This window comes from Euleptes europaea, chromosome 13, assembly GCF_029931775.1.
Source record: "Euleptes europaea isolate rEulEur1 chromosome 13, rEulEur1.hap1, whole genome shotgun sequence".
Lineage (NCBI taxonomy): Eukaryota > Metazoa > Chordata > Lepidosauria > Squamata > Sphaerodactylidae > Euleptes > Euleptes europaea.
Window position 1 is genome coordinate 63,438,607 of NC_079324.1, and position 18,905 is coordinate 63,457,511.

Genomic DNA, 18,905 nt, shown 5'->3' on the forward strand with positions numbered 1-18,905 from the left:
TCAGCCCCACCTACCTCACATGGTGTCTGTTGTGAGGAAGGGAAGGAGATTGTAAGCTGGTGTGATTCTTCCTTAAGTGGTAGAGAAAGTGGGTATATAAAAACCAACTCCTCCTCTTTCTCTTCCTCCTCACCTCGTAGAAACCAGCCCATTTGCCAGTCTGCACACAGAATCCTGGCAATCATAGCCCAGTAAATTCGATCCACAAGATCTAGCCCAATGGATATTATTTAAGAGGCTCCCGCCTGTCCCATTGGTCGCCCAGTTTTTCCTCTTGCTCTCGCAGTTCATTGCTCAAGAAGAAAAAGGGGTGAATCTGTCAGGGCCAACGTTAATTCAGGGCTTTTAGAAACCTGCCCTTTTCCTTCTTTTTTCTTCTAGAGCTAGCACAGCCAAACATTTCTCCCGTTTTCTTATTTCTGGCAAGAAATGTTTTCTGCCCTTCTCAGGGTTTCCTTCTGCTGCTGTCTTTCTTTGAAAGAATCCATAGCAGTGACAGAACAGCTATTCATGACCCTGCAGCGAGGGAAGCCCGAGTTCTCCGGCACGTAGGGGGAGAGCTTTGAGAATCAAAAAGCAGCCCTTCCATCTTGGCCTTCCAACGTACAGAGGGGTCTATTGTTAGCCAGTGGCTGGAGCGGACGCAGCTAGAAGATGCGCCAAGCTTGCAAGGCAGATGGAACTACTAGGGGTGACACACTGACCTAGAAATGGACAGCTGACAGCCTTTGTTATACTCCCATCCCACCCTTCTGTCTATAGATTCTGGTGTTCTGACTCTCAGTAAAATGAGCATTTCCACACTCACATGTCCGGCCTATGCACTCTCCTCTTTGACAACGGTTTACCAGATGCCCTGAGAAGCTCTCCATAGGGCTGCCCCTGGCCAGTTTTCCACTGGTGAAACCAGCCCCCCTTTTCTAGCCAGTTGTCAGATGACAATTTTCTCATATAGCGAAGGGGAAAGAGGCTGGTTTTTAACCGTTTAATGCCTTTCAAGGCAAAGGGGTCACCTGCCCTGTACCTTTAAGCCTTTTGCAGCAGCCAATGTTCAGCAATGGTTATTCTGTGCCCCAAAAGCAGCTTCTTTAAGCACTGTAGCAGGTTCTGACAGCCTAGGCTGGGTTCTGTTGTGGTCACTGGGGTTGACTGCCCCCATTTTGCCTTCTCAGCTGTTAACTGAAGACTGCCATGCGTGTAGCTGTAATTGGGGCTGGTGTGATTGGACTGTCCACAGCCCTCTGCATCTATGATCGGTACCACTTGACAGTTCAACCATTGGAGATTGAGGTGTATGCTGACCAGTTTACACCTCACACCACCAGTGATGGGGCAGCTGGACTCTGGCAGCCGTACATTTACGAAAAGGGAAACACCCGGGAAACGTAAGAACAAAAGCTTTCCTTCCTCCGTCACTGATTGCATCTCCAGCTGCCTTTGCAAGCCACCTTTGCCAGTAAAGTACCTCTTTTCTACACTGGAGACAGATTTGAGTCTAGAAGCACCTTAAGAGACCAACAAGGTGTTCAGTGTATAAGCTTTTGAGCATCAGAGCTCCCTTTGTCAGGTACCTGGTGAAGATACCTGGTATCTCGAAAGGTTATATCCCAAAAAATCTCGTTGGTCTCTAAGGTGCTACAGGACTCGAATCTAGCGCTTCTGCTGCAGACCAACATTGGTACCTTCTGAAACTCTTTTCTGCATTGTGTATGTAGCTTCTTCAGTAAGGAACAGCTGATCCTGTGTTGCTTAATTCCACAGGCTCCATGTGATTTTAATTAAATAGGCAAAACAAAACTTCCTTTAAAGAGCAGCTGTGTAATAGCACAAATAGCTTAAAGAGGTTGGCAAGGCCCTCCTTCCTGCACATGCCCAACAGGCAGCCCTTGGCATTGCTTTCAGGTGGAGACAGTTTGGAAAAGAGCATGGTGTGGTGGTTAAGAGCGGTGGTTTGGAGCAGTAGATTCTGATCTGGAGAACCAGGTTTGATTCCCCACTCCACCACATGAGCGGCAGACATTAATCTGGTGAACTGGATTTGTTTCCCTACTCCTACACGTTAAACCAGATGGGTGACCTTGGGCTAGTCACACTCTCTCAGCCCCACCTACCTCACAGGGTGTCTGTTGTGGGGAGTGAAGGGAAGGTGATTGTAAGCTGGTTTGCTTCTTTCTTCAGTGGTAGAGAAAGTCAGCATATAAAACCAACTCTTCTTCTTCATCTGAAAGCAAATGTTTCGGCCTCCAGGCTGAGAAATGGCATACCTTGATTTGCTGGCAACTCTGGGATGTTTTGTTTGGGGGAGGGGTTGGACAAGGTGATCTTTCTATGTTGTTTCTGTGCCTGAAGGAACACTTGGAGAGCATTATCAGCATGCAGAGTACCTCCAGCAAAAGCCATTCCCCTTTCATTATATACCCCGTACCAAACCTCGCTCACCCTGTGATTTGGAAGTAAATCATTTGGAACCGAGAACAGCTTTTAAAGCCTAATAAAACCCTGTGCCCAATCTCCACTGTACCTTCAACTTGCGATGCGTTGTCCAAATGCATCCTTTGATGCTGGAAAAAAGGAAGGCTGACCCTGTGCTGTTCAATTTTACAGGCTCTGGAGCAAAGAGACTTTTGATTACATGTTGGAGCACATGAATGCCCCAGAAGCTCAAGAAATGGGCCTTTTCCTGCTCTCTGGATACAATCTCGTCACCCAGCCTGTTCCAGTAGGTAGTTAATCACAGAGGCATTTGGACCATTACACCAGGTGGCCCTTGATCAGGGTGAAAGGGGACCTAATGCGTAGACCAGGGATGGGGAAACTTTCCAAGTGGTTCCTTGTATTGCTTTCAAGGCCTCTGTTCGTTTTGTCCCATTTTTAAAATCTGAAACCAAACCTCATCTCCAAGACGTGGGTTTCTGGGAAGATATAAAAGTGGGATGTAGCTCACAGTTTTCCTGGGTGAAGCAGGAAGGGGTCTCAGTCCTGCTTCAGGAGTCACTGGTTTGAACTCCCTTAAGGTTGCCATCCTCCAGGTGGTGGCTGGAGATCTCCTGGGATTATAACTTATCTCCAGGCGACAGAGATCAGTTTACCTGGAGAAAATGGCAGCTTTGGGAGGTGGACTCTAGGGTATTATGCCCCACTTAAGTCCTTTCCCTCCCTAAACCCCACCCTCCTCATGCTCCACCCCCAAATCTCCAGGTATTTCCTCACCTGAAGCTGGCCAATGTACTTATACTGGGCATAGTTTATGGATTTCCCCCCTCACTTATCATATCGATGGGCCTGAACTTTTTTGTTCTCCATAGGATCCATCATGGAAAGACATTGTATTGGGATTTAGGAACTTAACACAGAAAGAGCTTGAGCTGTTCCCTGGCTACAGGTATGGTACAATACACCCTTCATCTTAGATTTCAGATGTCTTAGTTGGTTTACCATTTCCTATAGGTTGGGAGCTTGGGTTGCCACCCTCCATGTGGGGTCTGGAGATCTCTACTGATCTCCAGAATAAAAAGATTCATTCCTGTGGAGAAGATGGCTGTTTTGTAGGGTGGACTCTATGGCATTATACTCTGCTGAAGTCTTTCCCCTTCCCAAACCCTGCCCTCCCCAGCCCGTACCCCCAAATCTCGAGTAATTTTCTAGTCTGGAGTTGGCTACCTTATTGGGTGCTAGTTATGCCCAGGAAAAAAGTGGGGAGGGGTCACGTTCCAGCTGCCCCTCCCCAATAGCATCACAAGGGAAGAGTTACTTTCCTGGTCCTAAGCCGGAGGAAATACAGCTCAAGGTGTTAAATTGGGCCACACTCCTTTGTGCCTGTAGCCCCATCAACGGCTGCATAAGCTGCTTGTCAATGAGTTCCTTCCAATTAGGTATTTCAACTTTGAAAAGCTTAATTACGGTATTGATAATTATTAATGATAGAATTACTATAAATAAATATTGTCGAAGGTTTCACAGTCAGAGTTCATTGGTTCTTGTAGGTTATCCGGGCTGTGTGACTGTGATATTGGTATTTTCTTTCCTGACGTTTCGCCCGGAGCTGTGGCAGGCATCTTCAGAGGAGTAACACTGAAGGAGAGTGTCTCTCAGTGTCAAGTGTGTAGGAAGAGTAATATATAGTCAGAAAGGGGTTGGGTTTGAGCTGAATCATTGTCCTGCAAAAAGTATCAAAGGTAATGTGCTAACCATTGTCCTGTAAGTATCAAGATAATGTGCTAATCAGATCACTTCAGGATACAATGGTTCCATATTAACATACCACACCCTCATTAGCACATTATCTTGATACAGGACAATGATTAGCACATTACCTTTGATACTTTTTGCAGGACAATGATTCAGCTCAAACCCAACCCCTTTCTGACTATATATTACTCTTCCTACACACTTGACACTGAGAGACACTGTCCTTCAGTGTTACTCCTCTGAAGATGCCTGCCACAGCTGCTGGCGAAACGTCAGGAAAGAAAATACCAAGACCACGGCCACACAGCCCGGATAACCTACAAGAACCACTATAAATAAAGTCAAAATATTCTTGGTGGCCTAATAGGTAGGGTTGCCAGCTCCGGGTTGGGAAATATCTGGAGGTGTTGGGGGTGGAGCCTAAGGAGTACGGGGTTTGGGGAGGAGAGGGACTTCAGTAGGGTATAATGCCACAGAGTCCACCACCAAAAGTGGCCCCTTTCCTCCAGGGGAACTGATCTTGGTGGTCTGGAGATCAGCTGGAATTCCGGGAGATCCCCAGGTGCCACCTGGAGGTTGGCAACCTTACTAATAGAGTTACCAACTTCCAGGAGGGTGCCTGGCAATCTCCCACTATGAGAACTGATCTTCAGACAACAGAGAGCAGTTCCCCTGGAGAAAATGGCAGCTTTGGTGGGTGGACTTCATGGCTCTGTACCCTGCTGAGGTCCCTTCTCCCCAAACCCCACCCTCTCCAGGATACACCCCCAAATCTCCAGGTATTTCACAACCCAGAGCTAGGCCTGACCTAATATCAGCACTGCTGGTGAGGCCCTGCTCCATCCCAGGATGGTTTTCGTCCAAAAGAAACCAGAGGGAAGTTCAACCAGTGGACCCCCAACCCCATCCCCTGTTCATTTCTTCGGAGGGCAGCATTTCCTTGTTTTTTTCTGCTTGCAGTTATGGCTGGTATAACACAGCCCCGATGCTAGAGGGCAGGACCTACCTACCCTGGCTTACAAACAGGTGTGTATGAGACAACATTTTCTGCTTTCTATCCTGACGGTGCTTGGCTCTGGTCACTTCTGATTAGTCCATTTTAAATGTCATTATATTTACTGCCGCTAGTTGGTTGGTGGATAAAAACAGCTTTCTTTTTTAATCAAACATTTGAATCACAGGTTACCTTCCATGGCTCCCAAGAACCCTGGGAAATGTCGTGCTCTGTAAAAACCAGAGACTAGGAACCAAATAGGAGCCCCATGGCGCAGAGTGTTAAGCTGCAGTACTGCAGTCAAAAGCTCTGCTCATGACCTGAGTTCGATCCCAACAGAAGTTGGTTTCAGGTAGCTGGCTCAAGGTTGACTCAGCCTTCCATCCTTCCGAGGTCGGTAAAATGAGGACCCAGCTTGCTGGGGGTAAAGGGAAGACGACTGGGGAAGGCACTGGCAAACCACCCCGCCAACAAAGTCTGCCTTGGAAACGTCGGGATGTGACGTCACCCCATGGGTCAGGAATGACACGGTGCTTGCACACAGGGGACCTTTACCTTTAGGAACCAAATGGGGTTGGCATGTGGTGGTAGCTGTGAACCCCCCCCCCCCCCGTTCTAGAGCCAGCATGGTGTAATGGTTAAGAGGGGTGGTTTGGAGCGGTGGACTCTGATGTGAAGAACCAGATTTGATTCCCCACTCCTCCACATGAGCTGCAGAGGCTAATCGGGTAAACTGGATTCCCCCCCCGCCCACACCTCCACATGAAGCCAGCAGGGTGACCTTGGGCTAGTCACATCCTCTCAACCCCCCTAACTTACCTCACAGGGTGTCTGTTGTGAGGAGGGGAAGGAAAGGTGACTGTAAGCCGGTTTGTTTCTTCCTTAAGTGGTAGAGAAAGTCGGCATATAAAAACCAACTCTTCTTCTTCTATTCACATAAGGCAAGGAAGCTCTTGATCTGGAGCTCCTTCTTGTCAAGCAGCTCCTGCATTTATTACTTATTAATTTTGAAAAAATGGGGCAATCTGGCAAGCGACATTCCTTTAAGGATGACCCTCCGTGCAGTCAGTAGCCGAGGGGGTGACCGGTTTCCCCTTCTGGGCCCAGTGTGGTCCTGGCGTGTGCCCAGGAGGGGATCCATGTAATTTGCGTGGGGTGACAGAAATCCTTTCCCTCCCCTGGTTGAAGAGAAATGCCCAGGTCAGAGAATCATTCAATCACACAGGATGGACTCGTTCAGGTAACTCTGTTCCCGCAGCTCTCACAGACTCTAAAAGCAAACCTTTTCGGGTACAAGAGTGACTTATAACTCCAGATGGGTAGCCATGTAACTCCGCTGTAAAGTTGCCAACCTCCAGGTACTAGTTGGAGATCTCCCGCTATTACAACTGATCTCCAGGTGATAGAGATCAGTTCACCTGGAGAAAATGGCCGCTTTGGCAATTGGACTCTATGGCATTGAAGTCCCTCCCCTTTCCAAACCACGCCCTCCTCATACTCCACCCCAAAAATCTCCAGGTATTTTCCAACCTGGAGCTGGCAACCCTACTCTGCAGCAACAAAATAAAACAGGAGTCCTGAATAACTTTTGTTTGTCTTTCCGGTGCCCCTAGACTCTTGATTATTTGACTCCAGCGCTAACTCCAGGTGGAAAGCATGGTTCCCTCCTCAGGTGTTTGTAATCTTGCTAGAACAGGGGAAGTCCCAGGGGTCTGCATGTGTGCCCCCTCCTAGGCAATGGCCAGCTCTCTTGCAGAGTTAGAAGCAAACATTCTTCTTACAGGTTAAAGATGCGGGGAGTCAAATTCTTTCATCGGAAAATCAACTCTTTCCAAGAGGTTAGTTGGAAATGTAAGCATCTATGATGTATGTTGTGGAGAGACCTTGACAAGGACCAGTCCTGTAGTGCCCACCCAAAAAAAGGTATTTCACCTATGGCACTCTGGAATGCCCCTGTGTAGATAAACAGGGCGTAAATACCCCAGAAAGCATTGCTTTCCTCCATTTTCCCTTTCCTGTTTTGCATTTCATTTCTCTGTCTGCTTGTTAACCAAGCAAACGTCAGCATAAGCACAATGTACACACACTAACCGTACCTTCTAAATGTTGCAAAGCTAAAAGACATTTGCTTCTCTCCAGAGCTAGCTGAAGTCAGAATTGCTTGTGTATTGTTTGCTAAGATCACGCCATAGAAATGTATCTACTGAATATTGCCTGTACTATTTTGTATAAAGCAACTGCTCTCAGAACGGGCAGTGTGATTTTCTCTGGTGGTTCTAGGGTGGAGAGAAGGGACTTCCCCTCTCTCTCTAACTCTGGGCTGGTTAGAGTTTTGTTCCCGGCTACCGTACTGTTTAAACTCTTGTACAATTAAATAGTAAAGCTGTTAAAAAGAATTTCTGATCTCCAGTCGCTATCTTTCATCAGAGTTATTTAGATAGTGTTTTTCTCCGCACTACATAATTGGTGGCCCGCCCGGGGAAGGTAAGCCAATTTTTACCTACCCCAAAAAAGTTTGGGAGGAGAAATCCGCCTTTAGGATTTCACCTGGCTTTCAATAGCCGCCTTGGAAAAAACCTCCTAGAGGATTCCTGATTTTCTCAAGCGCAACCAGACCTTTAGTCAGGGAGAACTCAGCACTTCCTTGGGACGGCAGATCCAGAAGGCTCTTCGAACACTAGCGCCCTTCTAGCTGGAGATCAGCACGACTAAGGGGAAATTGAATTTTGTGAGTATATTGTGAAAATAAGTATTGGGACACGCACATTCTCTATCCTTGTATGTTTGAAGGCGGCTGTGGATTCCTTATGCTTACTGCCGTAAGGCGGCGTAGATTGGGGGATTGGCTGAAGTTCCCGGCATCCCACGAGGGAGCGGGTCTGCCTTCCCATTTGTTATTCATTCCAGTGCTACTGTCTGATCACAGGAGACCCATTATGTGAGATGTGTAAGATTTTAATTAATTTAATTCTAGCATATTAGAAAAATGTTATTTTTCTATTATATTTGTAAGCTGTGTTTATTTATATAAGTCAGTAAAAAATAGTCTTGTCTAACTTAAACTGAACAAAGCAGATAATTTTTCGTATCTAAAACAAGGTATCACCAAATAACAAGTGAAATCATATGCATGTGACCACGGGGATGAAATCAGAGTTAGGGTAGATTTGAGAGGAGGAAATATTCAAATCCTCTTAAAACAAAAAACTCTAGAAAAGTATAAAATATGAAAAATAGGCGAAGTCTGTTAGGAGACTTTCACTTTTAAAGCCGAAAAGGCCTAAAATTCTCTCCTCTTTTGCCTGGCAAAATAAAAAGCTTTTTTCCCCTTTGCTTTTAACCTGGTGTCGTCTCTCTACTTTGTGGTAATAAAATCTGTCCACAAAGGAAAGTGTAAATACATCCAACAATTACTCCTTGGTCACTCCCTTCCCTTGTGTTTCTGTCTGAATGAATGTATAAGCCGACCTAAATAGTGACAGGAAGTTTTTTCCGTTACGCTAGGGAATCAGGGCATGGGGGAAAGGGCTCATAAGAGCAGATACCTTTGTTGAGAAAGCTGTAACCTTTTGCCATGGTTGACGGACCGAGAAAATTTCCTTGCTCTGAGTATGGATAATGCATCTAGTTCATCAGAACGCTCTCCCATGACATGTGTTGTGAAATATTGGAATAAGTTGGGAAGTGCACCAGGTTTATCTAAAAATAACTCTGATGAAAGATAGCGACTGGAGATCAGAAATTCTTTTTAACAGCTTTACTATTTAATTGTACAAGAGTTTAAACAGTACAGTAGCCCACACACGCTTCCTGACCCCAAAGTGGCCATCGGAACTACCCTGGGCATGCAAGAAAGGGCCATGAGAGACAAACACTGATTCAAACCTTCCTGCCCCCTCCCTCTCATGATCTGCCTAAGTTCACAGAATCAGCCTTGCTGCCAGATGGCCATCAAGCCTCTGCTTAAAAGCCTCCAGGGAAGGAGAGCCCCCCAACTCCCGAGGAAGCCTGTTCCACTGAGGAACCGCTCTAGCTGCTGTTCTGCCTAGCCACAGAGAATAACTTCGCCCATCTGTCTCCCTGCTAGTTGATGACTCAAGGTGTGGATGTCATAATCAACTGTACCGGGGTTCGCGCTGGGGAGCTACAGCCAGACCCTGAGTTGCACCCCGGACGGGGGCAAGTCATAAAGGTGAGGCCAGGCTTTGGGGTACATTTGGGATACGGGTGGTTCAGCAGAGAGCCAGCCTCGGCAACCAGTAGCAGATCAAAAAGCCACAGCAGAGTCGGCAGCTTTATAGGAGAGGAAAGGGGATCCCTGCTGGCTCTTCCTGTCACTTGATCCCAGCTGGGCCGAAAGTTGCAATGCCCCTTCTGGCCATCAGCTGTGGTGGCACTGCAGAGCAGCCAAAGTCAAGGGAACAGTTTCCTCCCTTTGCTAGCTGCCCTAGTGCGAGGCACTGAAGCCCCCACCCTGAGACCTACAGCACCTTACGGGGTTGGGGATGACCTATAGGAGGATGTGGGGCTGAGAGGGAGGAGCTAGTTATGGGGGGGGCAGCTGGGTTCTGGGTCAGAAATAGCCCCTGAATCATAAAGGTGAGGGCAGGTTCCATAAGGAAGCATTCACCTGCATGAATGGAAGGGGGGCAGTATTTCTAGGGGAAAAGAAAAGGGGCTTTTATTGCTGCAATTGCTGTTTATAGCAGCACCAATGTGGCAGAGTTTCAGAAACAACAAAATAAAGGCCGACCCTGCCCCAAGGAGCTTACAGTGAACATCTTGTTTATGGAAGAGGCAGACTGCAGGGGGGTGGGGCTGGGAGAAGCTCAAGCTGATTGTCAACACAGACTCCTTGCCCCTTTGCTTTTTCCATGGGGGGGGCGCCGGATGAGGGCCAAAGCGAAGCTTCTGTTCCCACTGTACCACCTTTTTTTGGTCCTTCAGGCGGAGGCTCCTTGGGTGAAGCATTTCATCATAACCCATGACTTTGAGTCCGGCATCTATAACACACCTTACATCGTACCTGGGTAAGGAAAGTTTCACTGGCTGCAGTAGAATCTGCTGGGAGGACCCAAATAAATCCTAGAAGCTCTTTCTCCCACCCACCCCATTCACGTGGCCAGCTCAGTGCTTGGTAGCTGTTATGAGTCACATCAGAGGAGACCACAAGCTGGAGGGTTCCCTTTGGCACCCCCCATTTAACAGCTGGGAACAGATGGGGGCTGTAAAACTGCCCTGGAGCAGACAGAAGCCAGCTGGACTCTGCCAGCAGCTCAGGGGGCTCTACTCCGTTTGAACCTGTCTCATTTACTCCCGTTGTCCCTGTGGCTGTGACCTGTGTCCAAGTCCACAGTTCGGCTGACGCCTCGGGGGCCCCTTGCTCCTGCTTGCCACTGGCCCCCCAGAACAGCAACCCACCAGCAACTTGCCCAGCCAGTTAAGGGGCCAGTCCACCCCAGTGGAGCCCCATGGGAGATTGCAGCACATGGCATTCTAGGCTCCTGTGAGAGATGCCAACCATCACTTCTCTTGCAAGTGATATCATAGATGGGAGGGGCTGTGGGTCAGTGGTAGAGCCTCTGCTTGGTATGCAGAAGGCCTCAGGTTCAATCCCCGGCAGTAAAAAGAATTGGGTCGCAGGTGATGGGAAAGACCTCAGCCTGAGACCCTGGAGAGTTGCTGTTGGTCTGAGAAGGCAATACTGATTCGGATGGACCAAAAGGTCTGATTCAGTATACAGCAGCTTCATGTGTATTTATGTGCTCATGAGAAAGGCTCGTATTTTGGGCACCTGGGGCAGATGCCCATTCCTGTCACTGGGCTGAGCATGACCTACTTTTGAAAAACCAGCCCACCTCACTACTCCACTGTGTAGGGGTGGATGTTGGATCAGGGCCTGCTCTACCACTCACCTTCTGCCTTCGGTTTAGGAGCAGGCTTGTGACCCTGGGAGGGACTTTCCAGCTGGGAAACTGGAACATAGAGAACAACGTCCGGGACCACCAGAACATCTGGCAAGGCTGCTGCCAGCTGCTGCCGAGCATCCAGGTATGTCAGCATCACCAGCCCCACCAACATTGCCCAGCGTGGTCTAGTGCTTCGGAGCGGTGGTTCGGAGCAGTGGACTCTGATCTGGAGAGCCAGGTTTGATTCCCCACATGAACTGGATTTGTTCCCTCACTCCTCCACATGAAGCCAGCTGGGTGACCTTGGGCTAGTCACAGCTCTTAGAGCTCTCTCAGCCCCATCTACCTTATCTCACAGGGTGTCTGTTGTGGGGAGGGGAAGGAAAGGTGATTGTAAGTCTGTTTGATTCTTCCTTAAGTGGTAGAAAAAGTTGGCAGATAAAAACCAACTCTTCTTCTTCTTCAGTGCTACAGGCTGTGAGGATGGCAGCCGTTGTCAGCAATTTGCAAAGGCATTACCAGGAAGAGAAGCAGGCAGAGAGCAGGGGGGACCTCCATGTTTGTCTGGCAGTGGTGGGACCCACCTTGGCTGAGACAAACACCTCAGCCAGGCCAAGAGGTGCCCAGAACTGGCAGGGTGGGGGGCTGCAGACCCTGGGTTCAGTAATAGAGTCTGGCCGCCAGGGAGAGCCGGCCCCATCCTCAAGCCCTGGCTGGGAAAGGCAGCAGCCTGGGAGGCACCTGAGACCGGGCTTCAGGGCTAGAGAGGAGGAGCAAGCCAGGGGAGGGGGTTGCAAGAGAATCTGCAGCAAGCCCAGGAGGATGAAGCTTCCCTGCTCAGGCAGTGTGGAAGAGCAAAAGGTACAGAAAGGCGAACCCCCTCTCCAATCTGAGGCCTAGCAGGTCCCCCACTATGGGGAAGGTCATGGGGGAGCCCTTGACTAGGGGAGCATCGCAGCGGTCAAAGGCAGGATGCTGCTGTGGGGTAACAGCTGGGGAAGCGTTCTTGCCTCCATGTTCTGCTTCTGCTGTTCCCAGAGGGATTGGTTCGCTGTTGTGAGAAACCAGGACATGGGACGAGATAGACCCAATGAGGCTGATCTGACCCAATGAGGCTCATATTCTGCCCAAAGGAGATCCATCTCAAGGCTGAGGGGTGCTGGGTTCGGTCCCACAGATCCGTTCTGCTCACAGCGGTGCCTTCCAACATCACGAGCCTTTGGCTCTAGGGGAATGCAGCACCGTTAGCAGAACGGATCCGCAGGATTGTCGCTGCTATTCACAGCTCTTATCTTTGTGTGTCACTGAAAGCTTGGCAAGATATGTTTGTGTTTCCAGAAGGCCAAGATTGTGGATAAATGGACTGGCCTCCGTCCAGCCCGGTCTAAAGTTCGGCTACAGCGTGAAGTTATACGCCACGGACATTTAGAAGCAGAGGTATGCAGATTTCTTGGGTGAAAAGAGCTGTATGAAGTCTGAAGGTGCTGCTCACAGGATGAATTAATTGTGTGTGTCGTTTGGGCACATCATGTTCAGTTTGCGCACCTGTGTACACATATACTGGCTTATCTGGGCTGCTTGCTTGGTCTAGTGCAAGGGTTCCCAACATGGTGCCTGTGCGTACTCTCGTGCCTGCTAACACCTTTCCCAGCTCCTGCCAAGTGCTTTTAGAAAGTGGTTGGGCGAGGTGAGGCGGTTCCCAAGGAAGGGCTTCCTGGAGGCACCTGGTTGGCCACTGTGTGAACAGACTGCTGGACTGGACTTGATGGGCCTTGGTCTGATCCAGCAGGGCTTTTCTTATGTTCTTATTTTTCTTATGTTCTTATGTTCTCATTGTGCAGGGGGTTGGATTAGATGACCCTGGTGGTCCCTTCCAACTCTATAATTCTATGATTCTACGTAGGGCGGGGCTATCCATGGCTACTAGTCAAAATGGATGCTAGTCATGATGTCTGTTATCTCCAGGATCAGAGGAGCATGCCCATTATAATAGGTGCTGTGGAACACAGGCAGGACAGTGCTGCTGCAGTCATCTTGCTTGTGGGCTTCCTAGAGGCCCCTGGTTGGCCACTGTGTGAGCAGACTGCTGGACTTGATGGCCTGGGTCTGATCCAGCAGGGCTTTTCTTATGTCCTTAAGTTCTGTGGATAATTCCCAAGATAAAACACCGGGGTCTATCCAAAGGGCAGACTTATACCAGTTTTAGACCTGCTCAGCTGTTGTGCTTTCCCCTGAAGAGCCCTGGGGTTTGCACTTTAAGAAGCTGTTCAGACTTCTTTGCTAGAAAGCTCAGGCCACCTCCACCTCATAAAAGGATCTGTCCCAGAATCCCCTAGGTAGAAGGAATGACTGTGAAAACAGTTCAAGCCTGCAGTCTAGATTCCTTCCCTTGATCCCTAGATCTTTTGCTCAATTTGCACCAGAGCCCCTGGTCACCACAAACCCACTGCCGCTCTGTTCTCTTCCAGTTCCAGGGGACCTAGAGGCGTGTGTGTGGAAGAAAGTCTCCTTGTGCCAAAGACAAGAGCTGCTACTTGCTGAGCAAAGTGTCAGGATATAACCCAAGTTCTGTTGATGCCTGTTTTTTGTTTTTGTTTCAGGTGATTCATAACTACGGCCACGGGGGCTTTGGGATCACCATCCACTGGGGTTGCGCAATGGAGGCAGCCAGATTATTTGGGGGGATCCTCGAAGACCGGAAGCTGTCCAAACCACCCCGTGCCAACCTCTGACCACTTGGGTAATGATTCAGGAGGCTCTGCTTAAGAACCAAAAATCTTACATGGAAGATCAGATTTTGTAGAACTGAAGAGTCCAGTGTCGTGAGAATTTTTAAACATATTAGCTTATATTAAATGAGTTTGGGTTAACAAAATAATAACCACATGCATACCTTAATATTATAATCTATAGTCACACAAGACCTGACTTTTAGCTGACATCAGCTCTAATTAGGCTCTTGACCCTAAAGGGCACAGGAGCTAGTCAACCAAAGCACATTGCGTGCTCCAAATCAAGGCAGTTCAAGCAGGTGGCAAATTGTCTGCTCACGTAGGGGGAGATTGTCTTGTCCATCAGTCAATGTTTCAAAACAATCTGAACTCATAGAATCATAGCATGGGAAGGGGCCATACAGGCCATCTAGTCCAACCCCCCTGCTCAATCCAGGATTAGACTAGAGCTTCCTTGACAAGTGATTGCCCAGCCTCTGTTAAGACTGCCACTGAGGGCGAGCTCACCACCTCCCTAGGAAGCTGATTCCACTGTCGAACAACTCCTACTGTAAAAATATTTTTCCTAATATCCAGCTGGTACCTTTCCGCCCACAATTTAAACCCATTCTTGCGAGTCCTATCCTCTGCTGCCAATAGCAACAGCTCCCTGCCCTCCTCTAAGTGACAGCCCTTCAAATACTTCAAGAGAACTATTAACTATTTTCTTAGTGGTGAAACTGAATTCAGAAAAAATGGTGGTGGGAAAGTCTTGGATGGGGTGTCTTGATAGATGTTCCTGTGGTCTTCTTTGTTGGGGGAGGGAGACTGGTCATATGAGGTCATATGAGAGCAGCCAAAAGGCAAAGGCCAAAAATCTCATTGCTGTAAAAACTATTCATTTATTCAACATAAAATATCAATGGTAGAACTGAACTGTCTAACATGGCATCATTAACAGAGAAACAAGAGCACAACAAGCTCAGTATACCGACCTCTTTTCTTCAACATGAAAGTGTGCCTAGTTTAGAAACTGTACATTCAAACACAAGAGAAACATTCAGTGTTCTTTTTCAGCAAGCATCAAGGAATACAAAGATCATTCTTTGTGCAGAGAATCACTTTTCCCCTCTTGACAGTATTGCACTTTTAACAAATTGATGGGCAGAATTCTGAACCCCACAATTAAGATTAATTCCACAAGACCTTCTGTGGGGGTTTTTAAAGAATGCACCAGCAGGATTATACCATTCCCAAGTGAAAAATTCAGAACAGTGTTTGGAATGGCATCTTTGGAAGATTTTGTTATATACAGTGTTGAACAGAAGTCCAGGGGCAACTGAAGGATGAACAAAATTTATGCTGGAATAACTCGCACTGATAAAATATTGCCAGCCTTTCAGGTACCACTTGACTTGTTAGTTTTTCTGCAACAGATTAACGTAACTGCCCCTTCTGGAATTATATACACTGGTAGTTTTTATTATCTTAAAAAACCCCGAGCACACACAGTTTCTAAGCCTTTATGAACAACACTGTATTCATTACAGAGTGGTTTTTTTTCTTCACAAAAAAGTATAAGAAACTTGTTTAGCCCTGCTCAAGAGAAAACCCTGTTGACTCAAATGAAGTCTGATTCAGCTTGACGACCCTTCTTCAGGGTCATAATTATTCAACCAAAGCTCTAGTCGTCTACAGGCAGAGCCACTTAGTATTTAATAAAACACGCAAAGCAAACAATTTCAAGAAGCATTATGTGGGGTTCAGACATTACAAATTCACCAAGCACCAGTCTTTCAAGCAACCTTCCCTTGGGCTGCACCATAAAGCTGGTAAACTGGATCGAGCCCAAGATGGCATTTTATTCTTAGAAGTAGGGTTGCCAACGGCTAAGTGGGCCCTGAAGCGTTCCCAGAATTATAACTGCTATCCAGGCTGCAGAGATCAGTTCCCCTGGAGCAGATGGCAGCTTTGGGGGATAGAGTCTACAGCATTATACCCCACTGCGGTCCCTCCCCCAAATTCCACCTTTCCCAGGCTCCACCCCCAAATTGCCAAGAATTTCCCAATCCGGAGTTGGCAGTACTGTTTGGGAGAAAAGCTGTATCTGGAATGACTGGGGGAGGTCAAGACACAGCTCACGGGCTTCGTTTAATGACCCCCTGCCTTAAATTTTCCACGAGATTTACGAGCGCCTTGTGACTTTGTAAGACATTTTGTATGCAGGTGAAATGTACCTCCCTCCAAATGCCCATTTGGTAGCTGTTTCTGCAAGGTGTTGTAAAGTGTGGAAGTTGTTCCAAGAAAAAGGCAGAAGGATTTTGACATCTGGAAGGCAGCAGTTTAGGATATGAAAAGATGAGATTGCTATAAGTGGAGAACGTTTCCCCACTTATAGCAATATGATCCTCAGCCTTTTATGGTTACGTCAGTCTTCTAAAGTTGGCTGAATCTGAGTTCCTTGACCATCATCATACATGTCTCTCAGGGAAAAACCCACATATGAGGTTCTTTGGCCTTTAGTATTGTTTGGCGTTTTAGCAAGTCATTTGAGAGACTCTGCTCATATTAATTTTTGCAAAGCACTTTGAACAGAACAACTTAAATCTACATGGCGTGGTTATCTAGTTGAAGGCTGAAACTGTGGCTGGAAACAGACAAATAGTTTTTCTACCCTGCCGCTTTTGTCTCTCTGGTCCTAACAGATTCTATAGGTTTTTGCATGGTTTTCAAAGCCTGCAATGCCTGTTTGACCAGAGACAAAAGAAATAGGTGCATACTCCATGGGCAGCAAAGACTCTCAAACCACTTTCAGCTCTCCCTCTCTAGCCTGAATCAGCTTCTTGGTCATCCAGCAACCTCCTCCAGGGCTCAGAGACGGCTTCAAATAAGACCTTTCCTCCAACAATTAAAAGAGCAAAGCGTACAGTTACCTACATTTGGGTGAAACGGCAGGCCGCATATGTGCAGCTTTCCCAGACCTGGTCAAGAAGCACAAACAAGCTGTTAACATTTTGAGCAGATGTTAACATTTTGAGCTGGGCTTCTCAAAGAGACCCATAAGATGTCAGGAAGGCTTGGTTTCAATGTATGTTGCCTTGTTGCTCGTTCGTAAGAGTTTGCAGTTGAAACCCCTGGCCAGTGACCAAGATAGGCTGATGACATTTCAGTGATCCAAGCCAACTGCCTCACATAATCAACGATGTACATCCCTTGTATCTGATGGAGGGAGCATTAACTCTTGAAAGCTCATACCCCCAAAATCATATTGGTGCCCTAAGGTGCGACAGGACTTTAATCTGCTGATGCACGCCCCAAGATCTCTTGCAGTGGGATGCAACTCTTGGATAATGGAGGCCTATATGCAGTACAAGAGCTGTGCCTGGGGGTGGGCGGGGACTTTAACTTGCCTGGGCCACTGCTTCATGGCATCCCTGAATAAATGAACACCTGTCCCTCCAGGGAGTAGCTTACTCACGCCTGGTACCTGTTCAGATGCCAGGTACAGTCAAATGGGGCATTTGGGTGGCTGTCAGTGACTGTCCTTCTGCTGTTTCAATCTGATGGTAACTTTGGTTTTATTTAATATTTATTCTCGTTTCCAGTTGCATTGTTTTAAAATACGTATCCCTTGAAAAGTTTGGTTAATAAGTGGGGCATAAGTATTTTGGAGTGATCAATTACAATACATTCCTTAAATACTGAAAGAGTATTCACAGAGTACAATTCAAGGTGAGCCTCAACCATTCTGTCACTCAGACTAGAGCCAAAGGCATAGAACTGCCCATCTCCTATAAATTCTGCCTCCATCTAGGACTTCCAGATTAAGATATAATGCCAGTTGAAATTCTTTGTGTTATCTAACATCTCATTTTGTGTACAACAAACATTAATGAGTTCACAGAGGAAAGAGCTACCAGTGGATGTGAATCATGATATTTAAATGGAACCTCCATATCCGTAGGCAGTGTACCTCTGAACACCCAATGTGGGAGGCAAACAGCAGGGAAAGAAATTGCCATTATTTCCTGCTTGTGGGCTTCCCAGAGACATAACAACGTAAGAACATAAGAAAAGCCCTGCTGGATCAGATCAAGCCCAGCAGTCTGTTCACACCGTGGCCAACCAGGTTCCTCCAGGAAGCCCACAAACAAGACAACTGCAGCAGCATTATCCTGTCTCTGCCCCACAGCACCTAATATAAGACGCCTGGCTCTTCTGATACCGATACTCTGATATCTGGCTGCCATTGTTGCTTCCAAAGTCGGAAACAGGATACTGGGCTGGGTGTATTTCCAATCCAGCAGGGCTTGTGTCCTTAACTCAGAGATGCTGCTTCAAGATAGATTCCAGCCCAGTTCAAAGGCATTCCAATCAGTATTCAATACATCTCCAAACATTCTGGAGCATCAAATCATTTAGACAGACCAATCAGTTTCCTGCAGACCAGGTTCGACTCCTACATTCATCGTTCAGATCTCAAACCATGGGGTATTAACATTAGAAGGAAGCATTTTGTTTTTTCCCTGTATAGTCATTCTGGTGAGCACATCCACTTACCATGCCTCCTTCTCTGACCTCTAATACTGGCAGATGCAGGAATGATCCAAGGAAAGTGTACAGGAAGTGTACCCCACGCAGTGAAACCTAGCACAAATCTCGGCATGTGCACACATACAAAACCAGAAACACAGCAGCAATCTTCCCTGACTTGCCCAACACAGGACTGAACCACCAGAAAAATGCAATTCTGCTGTCAGGTTGCCAGCAGGACCTTTTCATAAACGGTGTTATTTTTGGGACTTACCTCTAGATCAAACAATGCCACTCTGTGTCAGATTTTTAGTGTCCAGAACATCCTCAAGAAACCAACCTTTTTGGCAAGGAACCTGAGGAAGTCCTGACAGACTCACAACTTTTTGTTGATGCCGATGGCTGTTAATGTCTGGAAAAGTGCAAGGCAGGTGTCAGATTCACAAGTGCACAGGACTGGCTGTGTGCCGTTCTAGAGACAGGTGCGCTGTAGCCGAGGCTGCTTGCTTTTAAGTGTCGAGAGCATCTGCCGTCTCAAGGAGAGCCAAGTCTCAGCCGCATTCCTTGAGT

The 18,905-nt window shown here is 47.4% G+C and overlaps 1 protein-coding gene across 1 annotated transcript; it reads left to right on the top strand.

The window, feature by feature from the left end:
* The first annotated feature begins 1,191 nt into the window (after nucleotides 1-1,191).
* On the top strand, nucleotides 1,192-13,825 carry DAO (D-amino acid oxidase). The gene is made up of 10 exons (XM_056859187.1): nucleotides 1,192-1,385; nucleotides 2,605-2,719; nucleotides 3,306-3,382; nucleotides 5,149-5,214; nucleotides 6,966-7,020; nucleotides 9,270-9,374; nucleotides 10,130-10,212; nucleotides 11,116-11,233; nucleotides 12,430-12,528; nucleotides 13,692-13,825. Exons 1-10 carry the CDS (start codon nucleotides 1,192-1,194, stop codon nucleotides 13,821-13,823), a joined length of 1,044 nt encoding a protein of 347 aa, XP_056715165.1. The 3' UTR covers nucleotides 13,824-13,825.
* Nucleotides 13,826-18,905: the final 5,080 nt, after the last annotated feature.